Source organism: Dermacentor albipictus, chromosome 1 (assembly GCF_038994185.2).
Source record: "Dermacentor albipictus isolate Rhodes 1998 colony chromosome 1, USDA_Dalb.pri_finalv2, whole genome shotgun sequence".
Lineage (NCBI taxonomy): Eukaryota > Metazoa > Arthropoda > Arachnida > Ixodida > Ixodidae > Dermacentor > Dermacentor albipictus.
In genome coordinates this window covers 258647998-258671141 of record NC_091821.1, presented here as the reverse complement: position 1 = coordinate 258671141, position 23144 = coordinate 258647998, and the positions used below count along the sequence as shown (strand labels likewise).

The 23144-nt window shown below is 46.8% G+C and overlaps 1 protein-coding gene across 1 annotated transcript in view; it reads right to left on the bottom strand.

The window, feature by feature from the left end:
• LOC139054362 (uncharacterized) overlaps positions 1-23144 on the bottom strand; it is a 135494-nt gene that overhangs the window by 7460 nt on the left and 104890 nt on the right. The window contains exon 11 of the mRNA XM_070531245.1: positions 12916-13288. Coding sequence (XP_070387346.1) covers positions 12916-13288 — 373 coding nt within the window. The remainder of the gene's footprint in view (positions 1-12915; positions 13289-23144) is intronic.

The following is a 23144-nucleotide window of genomic DNA, read 5'->3' as shown; positions in this document are numbered from 1 at the left end:
GCAGTGCTTAAAACAAAAGATTACCAATAAATAATAAATTTCACAGGCTTTTTTTTTTTGCTGGTGGTTGTGCAGTCTGTACAAAAAAACATGAAGCTCTTTCACATCGGTTCCAACATTAGTCAAATGTGGCGCCACTAAACATTGCAAAGCAGGCAAAACGTGGATGGATCCTTTCTCAAGATTTAAGTGTTTGGCTCAGTCTAGACGCCGCGTCTTCCCTACATTCCTCCAAGCCCACGTGCCTGCAACCAAGCTTAATTTTGTTCAAATTTGACTGTGGAAGCATTCTTGAAGTGCACACAGAACTTGCCCTTGCCTCCTCCTAGTTCCCAGGCTCGTATGACTGTATCTGTAAACTTGTTTTCCCCACGAGGTGAGGTGCAATGTGTTTAGTAGAGTACTGTGTTTGCCTTATTCTATTTTTACATGACACCAGCTGAACAACATGATAAACAGCAAACAATGAGCGAGCCTTTGTTTCCACAACTGCAGCGAAAAGTGCAGATGGCTGCGTGACCTGCAGCATTCCATGTCGCGCAACCAACCGAATGTCACGTGTTCCGATGCCCAGTGAGGTTTCGAAACACGTGAGTTCCAGTAGGTGGTCTTCTCATAAAAAGATATATTCCATTTACTCGCGTAATCATTGCTCTCGCATAATGCTCGAACCCCCCCATTACCACTTTCTTTTTCGAGTAATCATCGTACCCTCGAAAATTACTGCAGCGATTGCCATCCGCTTGTTGCAGTGCATGGTGGCCAATCGAGCAGAGTTTTCCGCCATTTCTTTTTTTCGAAGCCCTTCCATTATTGCATGTGCAACAGTGCACATGTGCTCGAAAGTCTCCAAATTCAACAGAAAAAGAAAGGAGGAAAAGCACGTACAGCGCAAGAAAGACAGACAACTTGTGCCCAATTTACGCTATGCAGACTTGCACAATTTATGCTAAGTACTTTTAGCAAATAATTCATTTCTGCAGTTCCTGCTTGTGTAGAGCGTGTGATTTTATTCCAAAGGCCAGTGTGAGGACTTGCCATTGGACGCCTGTGTCATGGGGAGGTAGAGAAACTGCCCTTCGCGAAAGCAACGAAAACGCCTGTGTGCGAGCGCTTGCGATACTCGTGATCATAACCCTTGCGCAATGAGTGCTAGCAGCGGTGAGTGCATGCACATTTCCTAAAGCGAATGTTCTGTGCTACCGCTTGTTTTACCATTTCCCTGTACTGCGGCTCTGAAACTCGAATGACGAGACCTCTAATACCATGCTTGCGGGCTATCTAGCGGATGTACCCGTGACAGCATGGCACATGCATGCGCTGGAGGTGAGCCTAATTTCTATACCAATAAAACAGTCTAACCACGTGTACAATGCTATCTATATTGTAGGGGTGTGCGAATGGTAACTATTGACACCAACCGAAAACTGCCAATGGAAAATCGAATAGGACATTATTATATACATTATTCAGATTTCGCACCCCCCTACTAGTATTTCATTTCCGAGAAACATCTCCACTCTACACCTGCGACCTTCAAAGTTATGGCTGCTGTCCCGTGGTAGAGTTCTGCAACTGCAACATATTTGGGTAAACAACCAAAGAAGTGGACATCAGCAATTGACAGATATCGAAAGTTGAAACAAACCCACATAAACTTTTTTTTTATTTTTCTGTGCATGTATGCATATTCATCATGTCATTGAGTTACATTTATCAGTTCCATCATAATGCCTTCTTTTACTCCTGTTTTTAGCTGCAGAGAATGCAGTGACATGCAAGCAGTAGTTTTTGGGTTGCATTCCTTCCTTCACATGTTCGCTTGTCGAGTTCACGAATCTGACAAGCAAGTTTCTTATGTGGTGGGTGCACATCAAATGCGGATCATTTCTGTGTAATATTGCTACACACGTGTGGTATTTGATTGTTGAAACAAGGCGCGTGGGTGCCATAACTCGAGAAAAAAGGAGGAACTACGCTCTCTGGCTCTTGAGCTATCTGCTGAACTGGCCAGCGCTGCATTATCCCTTGTAAATATGTTTTGTAAATGATCTCCAGTTTTCATCCTTCATTTGCGTAACGTTTCGGTGGAGGGTGCCGTTCCCCGTCCTCGCCACGGAGCTTCACAGCGGCCACACCATCCTGCTTTCCGCCATGGCTCCCGGTGACAACACCTCGTCTCCTCCTACTCCTGCGACCCTGACAACAACGTATGTTACAGTGACCAATCCCCGCGATCCTGGCATATCCTCCGGTCAAGATAATGTTGACGTCGAAGACTGGCTCAGCCTGTATGAGTGCGTTAGCCAAAACAACCGCTAGGACCCTAACATTATGCTAGCGAATGTCCTATTCTACTTGGGCGGAACTCCTCATGTCTGGTTCTGGACACATGAGGACGAGATCTCTAGCTGGGATGCTTTCATAGAGAAGCTCAGCGACCTCTTTCGAAATCCCACCGGTCGGCAGCTGGCTGCTAGAAAAGAGCTTGCTACCCAAGTTCAGTCTTCCACTGAATCGTATGTCTTGTACATACAAGGCGTACTCGCTCTTTGCTGGAAAGTTGATGAGAAAATGGCCGAGGTTGACAAAGTCGGCCACAAACTCAAAGGCATCGTGGACGACGCATTCAATTTGTTGGTCTTCAACAATGTGTCCGCCATCAACGTCATTGTCAAGGAATGCCGCCAGTTTAAGATTGCGAAAAAGCCGCTGTGTCATTCCACAGTTCTCCCGGCTCCCCAACACGGCTGCGACATCGTCTTGCGTCGACCTTACCACTTCACCACCTTTAACTGAGCATGTCACACGTATTGTTTGCCGCGAGCTCAAGGCCACAAGTCCTGCACCGTTCCATCAATGCACCCTTAATCCCACCATTCACCAACCAGCCTCAGCGATCACTTTCATTCAGGCAGCTGTGCAGCAAGAATTTGCAAACCTAGGTTTTCCTGCTGCCTGCTCCGTCTCCCGACCAATACGCACGACCAGTGCCGACTGCTACGCCTCACAGCAATCTGTATTCCCCTTCCAGATACCATAACCCTACCGAGTGGAGAACTCCGGACGACAAGCCCATTTGCTTCCATTGCCTCCGCGTTGGCCACGTCGCTCGCCACTGCTGCACCTCCTGGACGTCGGCATATTCCAGCTCCTTTTCCCCGTCTTCTCACCCATACGCTGACCAGCGCCGTTACTCGCCTCACCGTATGCCTCCTACCTCCGACGTATCCGTTGATGTCAGTCGTCCTGCTAACTCGCCGTCACCTCGGCGCCGTTGGTTTCGTCACCCCAGCCACCCTGCGATTCGTTGCCAACCAATTATGGACCCTCCCGGCTGGAAAACTAGGCCACGCAGCTCTTGGAGGTAGTGCTGCATCATGTTTGTCTTGTCCAAATCCTCTGTTAACGCTCTTCACCAACACGAACCTAATTGAAGTAGACGTAGATGGTGTTCCGTTGATGGCATTCATTGATACTGGAGCCCAAGTGTCCATAATGAGCGCTAACCTATGTCGTCGGCTCAAAAAAGTTCTTACACCTGCCATCACTCGAGCCGTATGTGTCGCCAATGGTGCCACTGTTGCTGTCAGGGATATGTGCACTACTCGCATAGGAATTGCTGGCCGCCAAGTTCCAGTCCTGTTCACCATGCTGACCAGTTGCCCTCATGACCTAATATTCGGCCTCGACTTTCTCACGACGCATTCTGCCCTCACCGATTGTGGCACCCGTACGCTGTGCCTCGGGTGTTCTCTTTTTTCAGACGTTTGCTCCGAACAACGAACACCCTCTGCACCACAGTATTTGTTCGCTTACCTCCAAAAGCCCTAACCTTCGTCAAATTGGCCTCAACAGCAACCATGCCTGATGGTGACTATGTCGTCGCACCTATTCGTGATGTCCTCCTGGCGCACGACATCTCTGTGCCACACTCCGTTGTAACCCTTGCCGCGAATCGGATGAGTCTCCCCGTTATCAATTTTGGCTTGACGAAGCAAGTATTACCTGAAGGCATAGCGGTGGCCACGCTCCGGTCAGTGACAGCCCACCACGTCACTACTTTTGCAGCCAACGCGTCTCCACATCATCCTGATTACATGCAGGATGCCTTGAACCTCAACAGCCCATTACGTCCTATGGTCGCTCCGGACCTCGCACCTGACCAAGCAGCCACCCTATATCACCTTTTGCTTTCCTACCGCGACATATTTGACATATTTGAAAATCGACCACTTCGCCAAACGTCACTTGTTAAGCATGAATAAACAATAGTGATGCTGCTCCCATCCAACGCCGACCGTATCGTGTGTCCACGGCAGAGCGGCAAGTTCTTCAGCAGGAAGTAAACACGATGCTCGCCAGAGGCATTGTTGAGCCCTTGTCGAGTCCTTGGGCGTTGCTGGTCGTGCTCATCAAAAATAACGATGGCACGTGGCATTTCTGTGTTGACTACCGCCACCTAGACCAAACTGTACTAGATGATATAAATACTATACTTCTCAAGTTTCTCTCAAAGCCCATCTCACACCAATTGTGAGCTAAAAGCATATACGCACATGGACGAAGGAATCGGAACTAATACCGCATCATTGCTGCATGAGGTAAACAGGCATCAAGCAATCCCGGTTTTATCACATGGCTTCATGTCCGGGAGTGCTGCCATCTGCGCTTCGTCCATGGGCCACACAAACCGAAAATCTCAGCTATTTATGACATCTGTATTCTGGCACCCGAGCACTGCAAATACTGATGAGAAGCATTGAAAGGGCTTTGTCCGCGTGCTTAAACACGGCGAAGAGTGGCTAAAACCATGCTGCCTGTTGTAGGGACAATAGGAAACATGACGTCTTCCGAAAGGAAGAGAAGGCAACGTCCTGCGCATGCGATAAGGGAAGCAGGCCACAGACAGATTGTAAGGGCACTTTCCGAGTGCATCTGCTTACCTCGACCTTTATGTGGATAGCATCTGCTTACCTTCCTTCAGCTTTTGATGCATTTTTGGTCATGAGGAATTGTTAGTGTTGGGGAAGGAGACATCCTTCGCTGCCGTTACCACAACTGTATCGCACAAGGTGAACATTTCAACAATTCCATAGCAGGCGGAGCTATCATCAGTCAGCGTTCCTGAAAGTGCTCATCCTCCCATGTACAAACTCAGATAAACACTGCTTAGCTTCGGCGACTGCAAGAAATGGCATTCATGCACCAGGACCTGGCCAATGGCCTAGGAACATTTGTTCACCACCCAAATTCCCATTAAGGTTCACGCAGTTTAGAAACAGCACTGAAAAAAAAAAAGCGGCGACCCTTTTAAAAACAACATTTGTTTTGGGATGCGTGAGGCTAGTAATGCTTTAGTTAGCTACACACAAAGCCTTCCTGTTGCACATGTATATAAAAAGCACCCTTTTTGATGCATGCAAAAGCGCCAAAGTTATGGAAACGAGGTTGCTGGGGAACTTCTGAACGCAGAGAAATAGGCATCAGGGCACACGGCACATGGGGTTGAAACAAAACTGGTATTAGCCAAGCACAAAACTAATTTCTATGCGTATGCATGTGGACTGGGGTAGCTTACAAAAGCACTGCGACTTCTTCGAGCAGTCAGGCCTCGCCACACTACTGTTCCACACGACCTAACAGTGCCGGTCATTGGCGGATAGTTTTCATTATTCCGGGGGGAGGTGGGGGGAGGGGGTGGCAACTGAACCCAGTGTGTGTGTGTATATATTTATTTATTGCAGTTGAACAAACTTCGTGTGACCTTGAAGAATTGAGTGCTGAAGTGACGGTGTTGTATAAGTATATACAAGACCTCATAGTAGGAGACAGTTCAATTTCACAGCCTGAGTCCTCTCGGTGGTGTAATCTTCCTTCGTGTAATTGTCGCATACTTGGCTCTCACTCATACTGCTTCGCCTTTCCAGCAAAACTGCAGCCTCTCTCACTTCTTTTTCTGTGAGTCCAAATAAAAGTGCTGCAGCACATGACTGGCAGTTGATTCTCATTTCGAGTCAATCCGGCTTGGCCTCATTTCGGTTACTGAATAAATTATACAGTGTTGCCCAACTATCATGCACCAAGACTTAAAAATAAGAGCAGTTGCATTACTCAAAGAAAACCTATGATGATGATGTTTTGAGGTTTGGCCAAAGAGCGCCATGCAAAGAAAACCTAGTGCACATTGTTTCCAGTATAGTGGAGTAGCCACCAGAAATTATTTCATTACTGAAATTTAATTCGGTAAGTGCAATTAATCACCTAACTCGATGTCCTAATTTTTCAAAGTGTCAATGAGCCATTTGTAGGCACCCCAAAATGACATCGAACTGCGGTGTTTTTAGCGACGTACTAATTGTGCACAATTTTTTTGAATGACAAAGAAACCTCGCAAGGTATGAAAAATACCACGTGAGTGCGCTTCCACCCACATCAAAGCAATGCCCTCAAATAAGCTGATTGAAAGCAACTCCATTGCCTGTCGTAAACCTGAAGAGACAGCGTATCACCTTGATAATGGTACTTAAGGAGCACCAACAGCAGGTTTTGCAGCTTCGCAGCTATTCCTTCGTCTCATTCCTGTGTCACACTTATTATCCGTCTCTCATGGACGACTGATCAAATTGATAACAAAAGCCCCTTCGATAGCGTGGCCGAAGCGCCACTTTGACCATGCGTAAAATGCAAAAAGCAATGTAATAGGCATAGAATTCAAAGTCCCGGCTCGCAACGCATCGAAAGAGTATGCACGAAGCTATATTTCGCATCAGAAACTTGCTTCGGTAAAGCCAAATTAAAGTGACCGTCTTATTTTTCATGAAACTGTATACGTGCTGCAACAACAGGTTCGTGTCAAAAAATACAAGCGAAATAAACCGACCGGGAAGCGACCAACGTGTGGAGAAAAGGCAAAACCGATGCGTTCCAGAAAGTAAATATACCACTTCTAAATGAGCCGATTTGGTAATCAGAATCAGGGGCGTCGCCAGGAGGGGGGGCTTATGGGGCTTCAACCCCTTCCCTCAAAATTTTTTCATGCTGTCATGCGCCGCCAACCAAAAATACCCCGGCACCGGAAATCATGCTGGACTTTGTCTGGAATGTCCTTTTCACATCTGAAATGACATTTCAGCGAGAACCATGCAAAATCTGGATTTCGCGCCAACGCCCATGCACCGGGAGTCACATATTGTAACACAAGGAGCACCATCAGAGCACAAAGTTTCAAAGGCGTTTTGATGGCTAGTGAGCTCATCGCAGCATCTCGCGGAGGCTGTGGAACCTATGGAGCGCATGGATTTCAATTCTGAAACCTTATGGGTATAAAGTTCTCATAAACTTTTGATGCGAAAGGTGCATTGACATTTCCAAAGTCATGCTGTTATAAAACATTTGACGCCAAAGGTGCACTGACTTTTCTAAGTCGTAGATTGGACGATACCACGAGACAAGCCAAATCAGCACTCTATCAGACAAGTTGACAAAACACGTAGCGAGGTCCGATGAGACGAAGCATTGTGGTGGTTCATTTGTGCTGTCATGCAACAGAAAAGAATATCAACATTTTTTTTTCTCCAGCGCCAAAGCATCCATGTCAAGACACTAACGCTAGCAAAGGTAACTATGTTCTTATTATTTTTCTACGTTGACTTTTATAAGCGAGGACACATTGATCCTCCTCAATTTTTTTTTTTTTCACCACCTGCGGGCTGCTGGAACTAGCCAGAGCACATGCGCTTTCCACGTGTTGGCACGACCACAGCGCGGCGTACTTTGATGCTCGTTCGTTTTTCTCTGGCCGAGTGAATTATCGCCTGGCAGAGTTTTGGACGCTTTCTGGCTAGCAGACAAGAAAAAGGAAGAATGCATTGTCGCTCGCCACTATCACTGTGGGTACATCTCGACGGACTGCAATGCGTTTGCTTGAGTGAAACCTCTCCAGAAAATTTTGTGCCGCCGGTGCAGGATACCGAGCAGTATGCGTATGGTTCTCTATGGACCAAGCATCTCCCATTTTCTTTGGTATTCCTTTGGTAGCCACATTAGGTGCCAGAAGTAGGCATTCGATTGTGGCCACCATGCTTTCCTTTGCGTTTTTTCATTTCCATATCCCCGCCCCACAAAAGAAAAAAAAAAGACATTGTTGCAGCGCAGTAAATTGTCGCATGGTGAAAGTTTGATAATGTTACTTGTTCTTTTGCGGAAAGTAATGGGCCACGGGACGCTTCAGTTGCCGGATACTGTTATTATATTATTGCGATAGCAATTACATGGACACTCCAGGCACATTCCTGCCATCGCCCGTCGCCCTCATGTTCCGTATGAAGTCCAAGGGCGATAAGATGTGACCGCGCGCCACATGCTGTATGTGCGAGTGAAAGCGTAGGAAGGGGGGGTAGGGGGATGGCATGGGTGAGCCTACGATGGGGGCTCAGTTGTGTGTGCACAAGGGAGAAAAGCGGGGAGGAAACGCGCCGCCTTCCATCGGGCACGATGCATCGGGAGAGCGGAGGGAGTGGGGGGGCGGCTGTGATCTGTGAATCTGTGGTTGCGCAACATGTTTATTTGCCTTGTTTCTCGCATCATATATAGCGACTTTTTCTTAGATACGTAGATTTATTGGAGACCCATATGTATATTTAACTATCTTGTAGCTAGGTTTTGTGTATACGTGCAGTGAACTTAGTTTCCAGTGAAACTTTTTTGCCCTTTATCAAGCTACATTTTTGCATTTGTATATTCCATTGCATACTCGCATTCCTAATGTACGAGGGCAAGTCAAATGAAAGTGGGCCAACCCACCCCGTGCAATTATGGTTCGGTTCATTATGTACGAAGCATGCGCATAGCACAGAGGAATCTCTCATCTACAACAGTGACATGCAGTTGTGAGCATAAATATTCTGTAATGCTCTCATACACTGGGTCGAACATGGTTGCGTGACATAATAGATACTCGAAAAAATAAACAGCACGGTATTGTGAGGTTTTTGACAGCTGAAGATGTTTCCCAAAAACAAATTACTCGCCGTATGGCAGCCATGTACGTTGAACACTGCATTTCATTGGACACTGAAGCGTTGGAGGAAACAGTTCAAACAAGGATGTGAAAGTTGCAAAGACGATCCAAGATCGGGCCAAAGCCACTGGGCAAATAACCCCCAACACAACTTCAAAGGCTGATTAGAGAATAACGGAGGATAAGCATCGATGATTTGGCAGGGCGTGTCAACATAAGTCACGGTTCTTGTCACACCATATTTCATGAACATTTCGGTTATCGGCTCTTGTGTGGACAATGGATGCCCAAGATTTTGAACTGCCACCAGAAGACGGAGAGGTTTGGCACTGCCTTGACTCATCTAATCCAGTATCAAAATGAGGGTGACGACTTCTTGTCTGCAATTGTGATGGAGGACAAATCATGGCGCCGCTACTACTAGCCTGAAACTCAACGTCAAAGCTCACAGCGGAAACATTTGAATTTACGGCCCCAAGGAAAGCAAAGGCTGTCGTTTCTGCCGGAAAGGTGTTGTTGACTTCTTTTCGATTGTCAGGGGCCATTATTGATAGAATTTGCTAAACCTGGAGAGACTCTCAATCGTTTCCAAAATTGTGAAATCTCGGATCGGCTGCGTGTCGCAATCAAGAACAAACGACGTGGAAAACTTAGGAATGGGGTTTTCTTGATGACCGACGCCGGAATTCTACGGCAGACATCTGTTATCCTTGCCTTGAACTAATCTGACGCCTGTCTCGATCATGTAAGCACAAAATTTCACATAACCTCAACGAAAGAAATCGAGTGGAGAGAGGTCAGGTGACCTACAGCCAATTCACGGGCCCATGCCTTCCAATCCATTACGCATGAAAAGTCGCATCCAGCCAGTTGCGGGCTCGGCTACTGCTGTGTGTGGGTGCCCCACCTTGCTGATACCACAGAAGTGGAAGACGTGACAGCAGGACTTTGGCAGGAAACTTATCTACCACTCCTTCAAGGATTTCGTCCATGGAACGCTGTAGTCAGGATCTGGTCGAAGAAGATGGGACTGATTATAGCACCGGCATAAATTTCGAACTGCACTTTAAGCGACAACTGGTACTGGTACCGATTGCACTTTACCCAGTGTATATTTGAGTCCCTCCAATAGTGTACATTATGCAAATTTGCTCAGGCGTTTCACGAAAATTGGCTTTATCTGTGCGCATGATGCTGCTCAAGAAGTCCGGTTACACATCAGCTTTTGTGAGGACCCAATTCCAGAAATCCAGACGATTCTGCAAGTCCCAGTGGTACGTGCAAAAGGCCGTCATTTAGAATCCTCTAAACTGATGACCTGGAAATTGGCACCTGGGCAGCCAAGCCCCGGACGCAAGCATGAGGGTTTAAGGCCGTAAATGCTAGAACATCCGGGCGTATGCTAGGACTCGAAGGAGTCCTCCACTGCCGTTTTGTCTCAGGTTTTCATAATTTCTGATGATAGTCGATGCGTTTAGTCTACCGCCACACTTCCATGACTGATATATATATATTTGCGGCCTTCCTCTTGTTGCCATTTGCAGATCCCAAGGAAAGGATCATGCTTGTGCACCTTTAAACCTTTGCACTGACGTTGTAAATTTGCTTTTATGGAGATAGGTGTTGTGGCAAAAAACATCAGTGCACTTTATCTACGCTAAGACAACAGCTATCACAGCTTGTTTCCAACTAACATCAAACGTAACGTGTTACTTCAGCCGGGGCGTGGCAGATAAGGCGCTAGCTGGATCACAATATTTTTCTTTATTTCCTTTATTTCATTCTGGATAACTCGGAGTGAACCTGTTCGAGGGCGCTGCTTTATGATCCGGTTGGGAGAGCAGTTACTTGGTATTCTCCATATTTCGCGGGGTTTATTTATTGAGAGCAGCATTCCGGGCAAGTTGGTAATCCATTACTAAAATGATATTGCGCAACAAAAAACGACACGGACGTGAGAGGACACACACCACGTGGAAACTTTCAACTAAGTTTATTGTACCACTGAAACCGATTTTATACATGTGAAGCAGTGCAGACCACGCATGCGCTTACATGAAAAAGAACTGTGCATTAATGTAACATAGTTACGAGTCATGTGATGCCGCGTCCAAGAAACTTAATTCTTTTTCTGTGAGAGCCAGAGAAGGGAAGCTAACACACTTATCACCCAATTTTGCGATCATCTGCACTTCAGATATTTCACGGATGAGCTGCGTACTGCCACGGGAAACAATCGTGCATTGGTCCTCAAAAGGTTTGCAGCCATGATCGTGACAATGAATTGCCAAGAAACCACCGGAGCCATTTTTTACATTGTTGCTGTGTTCGCGGAGCCGATCATTGAGGCAACGCCCAGTTTGTCCGATATATTGCTTCCCACATGAAAGCGGGAGGTCGTAAACCAACCAGTGGACACACTCGACAAACTTTTTGCGGTGCACATGAAAGCTTGAATGTGAAAGCAAGGCGAGGGACAGAGGCAGTGCAAACAGAAGGAAGGAGGGGGGGGGCATCCTTTCACCCATGCACAGAACATTGTTGCCCCACTTATGGCTCGCCTCTACCTGATTCCGGATCATGTTAACCGCAACTGCTGAGGGGGGGGGGGGGAATCTGCTAAAAAATTCCACACCCAGATAAAGATGGGACGAACGTGTGCATAATAAATGGGGCACTCTTGTTTTTCTGGCTATGCCACTGGCGTAGAGTAATGTTTGCCTGTTCCGTTGCACACTACTTTCACAGCACTCACTCAGTGCTTCCACAGATGGCTCAGAGCGATCAAGCGGAGGGACCAAGCCTGATCCCTTACTATTTTCTAGTGAGCCATAAGAGACAAAAAAATGGGGAAAGAAATAAGCAGCAAGTGCAGCGTGTGGCTCTGCCAGTGCGATCGCTTGCTGCTGCCGAGTGAAAACAGAGTGCAAGCGCCGCAGTGCTGCATGCGGGGGCCCAGATGCTAATAACAGGCTCCAAAAATCACAGATGCATTGTGAGGAAGTTGCATGGAGGAAGTTCTTTCCTTCCTCCATGGGTGAAAATGCCGTGAAATTACCTTCCCTCAATTATGAAACGAATAGGCAGTGTCCCAAACAAACCACGATGTATATCTGGCTTATGCAATCACTCCCAGTGCATGCCACCAGCAAAAGCGTAGACTTCAAGCTCGGTTACCCAGAGGGAGCCGTTGCTGGCCGCGGATTTAGACACCATGGTGGGGCAATGGTTGCACTATATCTCTGACATGATCTATGTCGGCACGGTTTGAAGTGCTGAGGAGAACTCTGCTCCAAGTGAAAAACTTTTTGTTAAAGTTTCTGGAAAAACTTAAAACTATTTTTGCTTTTAGTTCTTTTGAGGACCAGAATTTTTCGCAGGAAAGTTGCAAAGGCAACATTCTATATATAACACTCTTAGAGTTTTTGTGTGAAATAGAAAACAAGCATCAGTTACGAAGCTTTTCTCATTTGGGCCATGTTTTGAATGTAATGTTATTTCGTGGACAGCTTAAAAAACGCATGTAACTTATTTGCAGCAAGCGGTAGCAGGACACCTGTGGCGCCATTTTAAATATTTATTTTTTTTCTTGCTGGGAACATTTTTTGGGCTTGGCGAAATAAAAGCAAAAAGTATCCATGCAACTAAGGTAAAAGAATGCACTAATGTGCAGATTGGTAGATGGGCTCAGTTTAGTCAAGGAAGGGTGTGAATGTAAAACTCAGTTGTAAAAAGCAATGCACCGCTGGACAGAAAGAAGAAAAGGACAAGAGTTTCTTCTGTCCTCCATCTACCTTTCTTTTTTTTTTAAACAATGGAATACCAACTAGCCAGTTCCTAAGGCCACACATCAAGCAACAGCCGCTCACTCAAGGACATCTTGATAAACTCACATTATTTCAGCACTCGTTCCATCTCCGTCAGCAGTGATTATTACGTTGTCAACAGCAGCAAAACAGGCAGCGTTGTAGTAGACGAACTCTGGCGTTGTGGCTTTAGGAAGGCCCTTGATCAGGACCTCGGTTCCTCTTAACGAGCTCATCTGTGCCTTCTCGGAGACAGAGGCAACAGCTTCAGGGATCGGAGCGGCAGGGATCGGAGCGGCAGGGGCCAGAGCGGCAGGGATCGGAGCGGCAGGGGCCGGAGCGGCAGAGACCGGAGTGGAAGTTGCAGGGGCTGCTTCCACGGCGCTTGCATAAGCCAGGTCAGTACTAGACCCCGATGATGAGGAGAAGGATTCATAAACAGAATCCGGTTCAATCGACACTGTAATGGAGAGGAATTATGCAAGCCAAAGTTTACATTTTTACATTTGCACACTTGTGAGCTTTGGCAAGACATTGACATCTCCAACTAGTCATTTCAACGTACTCGAGCAGTGATACAAAGTATGTAAGGCTGCATTTAAGCTGTATTTACAGGAATTTTTGATGCCGGTAACCTGGTTTCCTTTTACATATTGCAGTCCATTTAGTCTCACGATAGAGCTTGTTTTTGTCTTTCAGACCTTGTAAGGTTGCTATAAAATTTGAAAACTGTTAGTCGACCATGTTGGTCATGGATCAATTTTAACAGCTGCTTCTGCACCAGTTAAGGTGACATATTATTGTCAACTTGACAGTGCACTTCTGGGCCTTGCACAGGCGAGTTTTAATCTAAAAAATGATAGAAGCATTGCTAAACTCCTGTCAGCAACTTTAATGGCGAAGGCTTGTTGCAGACAGTAAAACCATACCTGTGTGACAGCAAGCTGTGTCCACCCATTATTTCACTATTTTTCTAAACTGAATCGTAAATGTGTCCAACAAACAAAATTAATTCTGTGGTTTTTACATTCCAAAACCACGATCTGATTATGAGGCACACTAGAAGGGGGCATTCCGAATTTTGACCACCTGGAGTTCTTTAACGTGCACCCAATGCACGGTATACAGGCATTTTTACATTTCACCCCCAATGTGTCACACAATAAGCACATTGTCAACATGTGGTCACCTCATGAATTAAATAGGAAATGCAAGAATTTATTTAACTATCGAGGTACTGCAGCATAATGATGAAATACTCGAAGTACCCAGTCAGCAGCCACAGCTTGCGTGTTTTGGACACAATGGAAGAAGTTAACTCATTGGGCTTTCTAGCCGGTCTTTTGTAACCAGTATCAAAGGAGAAACTGACACAGGATTTCAGTGGGTCCTGCACACATGCTCACCACACAAAGCAGATGCCAAATGATGACTGAACTGAATGTACAGTGCTCAGCCATTGAAACGTGATACATGAAGCGTGCGGCTGCCAGCACATTTAGTACAACCAGTGAGCGCTGGGGACACTGAGCTTGTGCATTTTTGTATCAGATGAATGAGAGAGCCTTTGTGGTGCACTGTGGCTGCATTCAGCCCCTCAGTGATCACTCGGTGCACACCGGTGGCACAGACAGCGCCAGCCGGCATGCAGACAGAGTATCGCATTTCAATCGCTGAGAATTGTACACATCCAATGTTCCATCTGCCACTGTCGAACTGAAAGTTTTATCCATTTTGGTTCATTGAAGACGATTCGGTTCCACTAGAGAGAGAGAGAGAGAGAGAAAAGAAGAGAGAAAAGGAAGAGAGAAAAGGAAGAATTTAAGCAAGTTTGAATCAGTTCATAACTGGACAATAATTTGAAGAGAACAGCACATATCTATTTTGCACAAAAACTCGACTTTGCCTGCACCTCGTATGCTATCTCGTATGCATGCTTTTCTTCTGGCTGCCAGTAGACACAAAAGTTATGCACATCAATACAAATTTTAGAATCCATGTGAAATTCAGTTAGTAAAACATTTCAATAAATGCTATACAAAAAAAATGCGATGAAGAATGGTGATTGGAGCTGTATGCACGCATATGCATGTCAATTACATTAAAGGATTCTGTACCCCTTGTATCACAATGACTCATACCCCTTGTGGAGGAAATGCCAAGAATGGGCCCAATCCAAGTGGTACATACCCAATGAGTCAAGAAGGTGACCACCAAATACAAGAAATCTAAGAAGCCATTCACAATTAGAGGTCTGTGCGTCTACAAGTGTACATATTTACAGGTTTTATGTCATTGTTTTATTAAACAGAGCAGAGGTGTGATCTTTGGAACAACATTATTGGCAAAAATTCTGTAATAAGCCATAGCATTTTGTGGCACATACACAGCTGCCCAGGAATAATGTGGGTAAAAATTGGAAATTAAAGTAAATCAAAGAAGTAATTCAATCTTAAAAGGGTTTTTGTACCACTTTTTTATCGAAGTTGAGAAATTCATGTGACGATAAAACAGGATTTTAGAAATACTTTGCAGTGGAAAGGTACTTCAATGTGTTCAGCAAAAGCAGAGTCGATTGGCAATCAAAGATCACCTGTGATTTCCTTGGCAGTGCTCCCGGTCCTTCAATGCCTTGCACACCACGAACTGAACGTCACTGTGGCTAGCAGTTTAATTTTATTTTGGATGTTGACAGATGCCAGTACTTGCAATTTTGGTGCCCACAACACGCCGAAGTCTGAGGCCATCTCTCAGCTTACGGTTGAGCTCATGGTGTCTCATCCTTTTGCTGTGCTACAGTGTACTAGACGGCTACGCACGGCTATTCTTGCACCAAGTGACATGAGTAGCCCATTTCCTTTCGTACTTAGCCTAATGACAACCACACAATTTCCAAAGGTCGAACAAACTTCATCTTAGCGTTTGCTCGAGAGAGTACGTCAGCCGCATGCACATTGGCTATGTGATGGGTGCTGCACTCCAGACTTCCATCGAAAGGACCCCCGACATAAGAAGCTTTGATCATGTTGGCAACGCACCTCGAGGGTGCGCTAATCAGGAAGAACAAAACCTGCTGATCAGATGTTGGCACTCTGCCCTTGAGCCACATCACCCAGATACCAATCGGAGCGCACTGTTTTCCTCACTGTGGTTCAGCGAGCGTGCTCGTCACGGCACCCCGTGGCAGCTTCGATATCTACGCTACGCTGAAGACACAGCTACATGCATCTGTAGCGGCAAACTAAGTGCATGACAGGCTTGAGTGAATGGTCGTGCTCTGTGCTCCAGTCCACCCGCAGTCCTCCATCGCGCAAGTCTCCAGCAGTGGACAAGGCCAAGAGGGAAGCCGCAGAAGATAAAGTAAATCCAGGACCCTTACGGGATACGTCCTTGTAAGAGTTATTTTAACTTGCCATGTCCTACTTTTCCTTCTCTCTCTTTTTTCCCAGATGACCACCACATTCTATGAGGAGAGCTTCAGTAAACAGTTGAACCTCGTAAAAACAAAATCAGCGGGGTATGTGAAAAAAGTTTCCTTTCGCCAGAATCTTGTTGCGAAATGAGACAGTACAGATAGGTAATGAGTCGCAGAACATAACTTTACAGTCAAAATCCCATTAGCTTACTTCGGCAAGCTTTGCTCGAGGATATAGAACCGCATTGCTGACTGTACAAAGTGCACCACATGCGTCGATTAGCAGTGGCAGCACTGCCCCGGAGCAGTATTCTCAGTAACTTGCTTTTGGAGATACTATCACTTTTGCAATATTTTGCGTAACTTGGCACCAAACGCAGAGCAACCATGCATGCAGCAGCATTTCTCCAGCAATCAGTGTCACCCGTAGGCGCAGACATGTCCGGTGCCGAGCACGCAAGTTATATTTTGAATACCGGAAAGCAATCAATCGAGATTACAGCCCTTTCGCAAAAATCTACGTTCGGCGCCGAAGCCGCACGCAATGCCTGTCAAGTGGCACCAAAATTAGGGTTTCTGCAGAACTATTACGTCAAAACCAGCGTTCTTGAAGCAAGGGATGCATATTACCGGACGATCACTAAATCACGGCCCAATGCGTGGCACTCCAAGCTGCAACCGCCATCTTAAGCATCATAAACAATTCCATGTTGGTGGGTCGTGGACTACCTTGTTGTTGCTGTATTTTTCTCACCAAGGCACACATTACACGCTGCACTAGGAGTGGAAAAACAGTCGTCACATGTCAGTGACGACCTCGGCACGAGACTCTACGCTTACACAAAATCGTTCCTGAGCGACAGAACAGCCACCCTCCGTCTAGGGGAAATCAAGTCCCAGAAATACAAACTCGGTGGCAAGGGGACACCGCAAGGTTCAGTCATCTCTCCGACGCTTTTTAATCTTGCGCTAGCCGGCCTAGGCAAGAAATTGGATCTAATCGAGCACGTCAGATACACGATATACACTTTACAGTCAAAATCCCATTAGCTTACTTTGGCAAGCTTTGCTCGAGGATATAGAACCGCATTGCTGACTGTACAAAGTGCACCACGTGCGTCGATTAGCAGTGGCAGCACTGCCCCGGAGCAGTATTCTCAGTAACTTGCTTGATCCCCGGAGGTAGCCTGGGATCAATTGAAAGCGCTCTGCAGCAAGCGATCGACGCGATCGAGGAATACCTTGCTCCCACCGGCCTGCGGTGTTCGCCTGCGAAGTCGGAGCTCCTCGTCTACAAACCATCGAGAAGCGGTCCCAAGCCAAAGCACGAAATCAGAGACACACATTCCATTACTCTCAGAACGAAAGACGGAGGAACCATTCCACACGTCAGCAAAATCAGAGTCCTTGGAATGTTCATTGAAAGCAACGGCTCTAACGCCGCGACAGTGGAGAAGATCGTGACGAAGTCGAATAATGCTTTGAATCTCATACGACGCGTAGCAAACAGACAACACGGCCTTAAGGAAGAAAATCTCCTCAAGCTAACACACGCCTTTGCGCTATGCCACTTCACCTACGAGGCGGCCATGCACAGATGGAAGGTAGCGGAGAAAGAAAAACTCAATGTACAACTGAGGAAGCTAATCAAACTAGCGCTGGGAATCCCCAAGAACACCGAGACAGAGCTCCTGCTGCAACTGGGGGTGCACAATACACTTGAAGAAATCGCCGAAGCTCAAGAACGGGCTCAATGGACAAGACTCTCTGGAACCAATCCAGGTAGAGAAATCCTAGCTAAACTAGGTCATGACACCACAGTAATGGAGAAACTATGTCAAAGCGTTCCGACGGACACACGCAACTCCTACACGGTTCGCCCACTCCCACGGAACATGAACCCCGCGCACCATCATCCCAGAAGGCTGGCACGCGGATCGTTCATCCTGCGCGAAATACGTGATAAGAAGATCTTAGCCTGTTTCGTCGACGCGGCACAATACCCGACCAGGAAGGCTTTCGTTGCCACCATGATCAATACGCAAGGTCAAGTCACAAACGCTCTCACAGTCAAGACGCACAAGTCCGAGATAGCAGAACAGGTCGCCATCGCACTCGCGCTCACAGACCCGACCACCACCCACGTCTACAGCGATTCACGCTCGGCTGTCAAAGCCTTTCAGAAAGGAGCAATTGCAAGCCAAGCTCTACAAATAATCAACAGATCCGCACCGCTGCAGCATCACACCATCTGCTGGTTCCCGGCACACCTCGGAGATATCGAGGACGCCCCTTGCAATCTCAATGAGATGGCTCACAGGAGCGCACGAGACCTAACCCTCCGCGGCGCCACCTATTCTGGTCGTGACCATCCCAGCGAGAATCGGGACCCTCCCTCCACATATAACGAGATAACAAAGCACTTTTATCTAGACCGCAGAATATACAGCACACCTCACAATAAGCTCACCAGGCCTCAAGCCCTCACGTTCAGAATGCTTCAAACAAACACGTACCCCACGCAGAACAGACTACATCACTACATGACTGACCTATACAAAACATCATATTGCGAAAATTGCCATAGCACACTAGACGTACATCACTTGCTATGGCCGTGTGGTCGGACCCACGCAAACAAGGATCGAGACTCCGCCAGGCTACAAGAAGCATTACGCAGCACGGACCTGGCGGAGCAGCTATGGGCCGTCCTGCGAGCCCACGATGCGGCCAGGGAGTTACAACTCCCAGTCCCAACGTGGGAGTAGCCCGCTCTATGGGACCTTGCGTCCCGTAGCTCGCAGGACCTCTCATTAAAGTTATTCAATCAATCAATCAATGTCAGTAGCAACATGCGTGCCGCTTCAAACAGGCAACAAGAATATGATCAAACAAGATGGCGGCCACAACATGTTTCTGGCGCACACGAATGCTTCCGGCACTTGGTTGTTTTTGTAAACAAAAATTGCAATGCCCACGCAAGTGTAATGTGATAATATTGCTACGGGATAGTATTTCCAATGACGAAGAGCCGAGCAGTAAGAAGACGACGACGACGATTGGAAGCAATCTTTGTGCAAAGCAATCGAATTTGAGCACATTTCGGAGCCTGCTAGCCCTGCATGAGTAGGCAATGTGCAGGGTTATGTTCCGGCAAATTTCATTGATGGGGAATTTTAGCACAGTGACATTTTGTTTTCGAGAGGTACGAAATGCATTGAATCCTATGACTGTTCGCCAGGCATACGAAACTATTTCATTGTCGCATGAATTTCGTTGGCGCAGGATTTTGTTATCACGAGTTTCGACTGTATTACGAATAATATCAACGGCAACCAGAGAGAGTAGGCAAAGAAAGCTTCCCTTAAAGGAGGAGGAGGAATAAACATTTATTGATGAGAATATGAAGTTGTGGAAGCACAACAAAGAAGCAACAAGCAATTTATATTGCACCTACTTTAGTTTACATACCAGCGCAATTAGAAGTTACCGCCTTGCTAGGAAGCGCTTCTTAACGGAGAACTATTTGATGGAAACCCATTTTCAAGCATTCACGAGTATTACCAACATGCCTGCATCCCAGCACGAATGTAGTGCCGTCCCTAATAAAATCCTGGGAAGCTTGCGTGCACTTACAAATGGGGTAGCATGGATGAGCCACAAGTGCAGGCAATGCATGCATGAAAAGCTCATGAGAAGGTGGCCCACCTTAACCAAAAACTTTTGGTTTCGCTCTCTAGTGAAAAAAATTGCAACATTCCGATTCAGTTCCGCTTTGTGCAAAATTATTGGTTTTATTTTCTCAGTTCAGTTCCGGTCAGATAGCCTGCCCTTTGCTGTACGAACTGTTTTAGTATCAGCATGCCGAGAATTGTAAATCATTTTTGATATATCTCTTCAGCTAGACGAATGTGTGCTAGTGCTGAGATACTGATCACCACAAAAAATATTTCTAGGACTAAATTATTTATTTATTTATACATACTTCAGCCACATATAGGACTACTGACACCGAAATTGTAACTCGAAATAACTGGTAGATTCCATTCCTGCGAGCTCACAGGCATCCGCTGTAACGTACTGACATGTGTCATTATTCTAGTGCAGCCCACTTATGATATCAAGATGAACGAAAAATCCGATTGGTATAAATGATGATCGCTATATCTGGACTGCCGTAAAATAAAGCTGCCGAACATACCTTCGTAGCTCCAAAACCAAACTTGCCACTTGTGTTATGTTTATTTATACCTCCCAACAGCGTATCAAGCATTAGGTGCGCTGAATAAGCCAGAAGTTCACACTTGCTTTCGCGGGAGTTTAAGGTTCACAACTGCAATGTCCAGCGGCTGCATGAACACTAGCAGCAATAATTAAGCATGCATGAAATCAATGAGCAACTTGATCGACACCAGCGCATTTCATGCGAACATCAAGATCGGTGTGAAAGATGGGTCATTCTCAATCTTGTCGTCCCTGTCGCACAACGCCACCGTTTGTCGCGACAATGATCGCCCTGTCAGACATCTCTTCACATAACGAGGCAGCACTAAACTTCTCCATCGAAGCGCCACCTGTTTCATCGTCAGTAGCGACATGCTCCCAGAGCTCGGTAATGTCAGCGGCTTCCACCGTGTTGGTTCCAGGGATTTCGCCCAGGCACACAAAGCCCACCTTTTCTGTTGATCAGGATGACTCCTGGTTGCAGCTGTCATGATCGAGGTGCAAAATTTGTAGCTTCGACTCAGGTGATACAACACTGCACATCGTCGGCGCCGTCTTGTATCAAGCGGGCTACCTGCTGCTGCTTCCATCACGCATTTCCATGCTCACTGTGAAGGGGGTTTGGAAAGGGCGGGCACCGCTTTGTTCCTTGCTTTTTTTCCCCCCCTCTCTCTCCTTACCCGTAGCTCGATCATGGACGATGATGATGATGACATGATGCTTTTCCCTTTGTATCGGGAGAACGAACAAGTTACGTCCTAGCAATAAAGAGAATGAAAAAAAAAGGAAGGGAAAAGGAGCAGTAAAGAAGGGCACAAAAAGAGGGCAAAAAGGAACGAGAAGCCTGTGGCATCTGCTGACTGGTGGCCGTTCCTTGGCATCTCGTTACCGCCGCTTTCCTATGTTCGAGGCATCACTTCGTCACTGTGGTTGTCGTTGACTGTACCTGTCCTGAGGCCTTATCAAAGCCAAGTGCTTACGGCAAGAAAGTCCCAGAACAGTTCATGCAGACGTGATCACACTGTAGCACTTCCACATTCCCACACGCTCGGCACAATACATTACACACCCCTTTGTTGAATGCATTTTGTCGTACCAGTGTGTGTCGAGCTCCTGCTCTCGCCTCGAAAAGCAACGAACTTCTGACGCTGCTGTCGTAGAAGTGGACCGGTCCGATTGTGTTTTTGTTTCGGTAGATCACCAGAGTGTCCTTTTCAGTGAGCGCCTGTCGCCACATGCCGATTTCTGCCTCACGCACTATGTGGCGCACCTCCTCTATATATGTCCTGGCCAAATCCGCCTGAATTGGGCTCCGGAGGAGGCCGTACTTCCGCTCTAGGAAGTGCATGTGCCTGACCCACTTAGTGCTGAGGCATGTTGCTGACAGGAATTCAAACACGCGCCTTGCCTATCTGTCCCCGGTCATGCGTTGTAGGCGATTACAGTATGACAGCTTGCTGGCCATTCCTCGTGCTTCAAAGCTTGACCAACCTAAGTCACCCTGCACTGCTTCATTGGTGACAGCTGCATGACAGCCCACAGCAATGTGGCCGACTTCCTGTTCTCGGCGTTTTATAATTGATCCCGATATTTTGCTGACATGCATACAACTGCATTCGCGAAGGCTAATGCAGGGACATGGATAATTTTCCATGGGTCTCTGACCATTACATGGTGGTTGTAGCCCCACAGGCATCTGCGTTATAGTATGTTCTGTGATCGAAGGCCGGTTTGAACCATCTTCTCCTCATGTACTCTATACATTTCACTATCCCAGCGAAAGTGTACGCCCAAGTTTTTGAGGGATGGGTCCATGCGCAATACCTCTCCGCCCAATCGCAGGGCCACAGCATGCTCCACATCGCCCGCAGCCTGGATAATTGTGGTTGTGCGCACATTGAAGCAGAGACCCTACTTTGACATTTCACTAGCACAGATGTCAAAAAGTGCCTGCAAATCGTGTGGATACTCCTATATCAATATGAGGTCATCTGCATAGGCCAAGCCTGGGATGCGTCTGTTTTCATCAATTCCCGTTGTGCTGTACTTCAGGCCGAGTCCCAAGCTGATTGCAAAAGTGCTTTCTCTACACCTGACATGTAAAACAGATATAGGATTAGTGACAAAGGACATCACTGATGCAGACCTCTGCATACTTTGACGCATTTTGTTTCCACGGGGCCGAATTCCGCCACAACTGTGTTCCCCAGGCACAATCGCTGGACAGTTGACAGCAGAGCCACTGGCAAGCCCAAGGCCGCTAATCATGCGAATAAAGCAGAGTGGGGTACACTATCGTATGCTTTTTCGACTTCAGCGCACAGCAGGTTAGAGAGTAGTCTTCCTTTCACGCTATCTCTGTGCACTGAGCAATGACAAAGATGTCCTCAATGCGCTTGTCTCAACGGAAGCCATTTTGCATCTCCATGAGAAGACACTCATTCTCTCAATCCATTCCTTCAGCCCTTGTAAAACACACTAGTCACTGTTCTGGCTCGGTAGTCGTTTAGGTTACCCTTGCTTCCTCCACGTTTGGGTATCAAGGATACCCTACCGTGTCGCCAATCCTCGGGTATTTCCGCTCCTTCAATAATCTCTGTGAACAAGCTAGCCAGTTGTTCCCCCGAGTCTGGGCCAAGATTCTTCATCAGTTGTGCAAGAAACTGGTCGCGGCCCG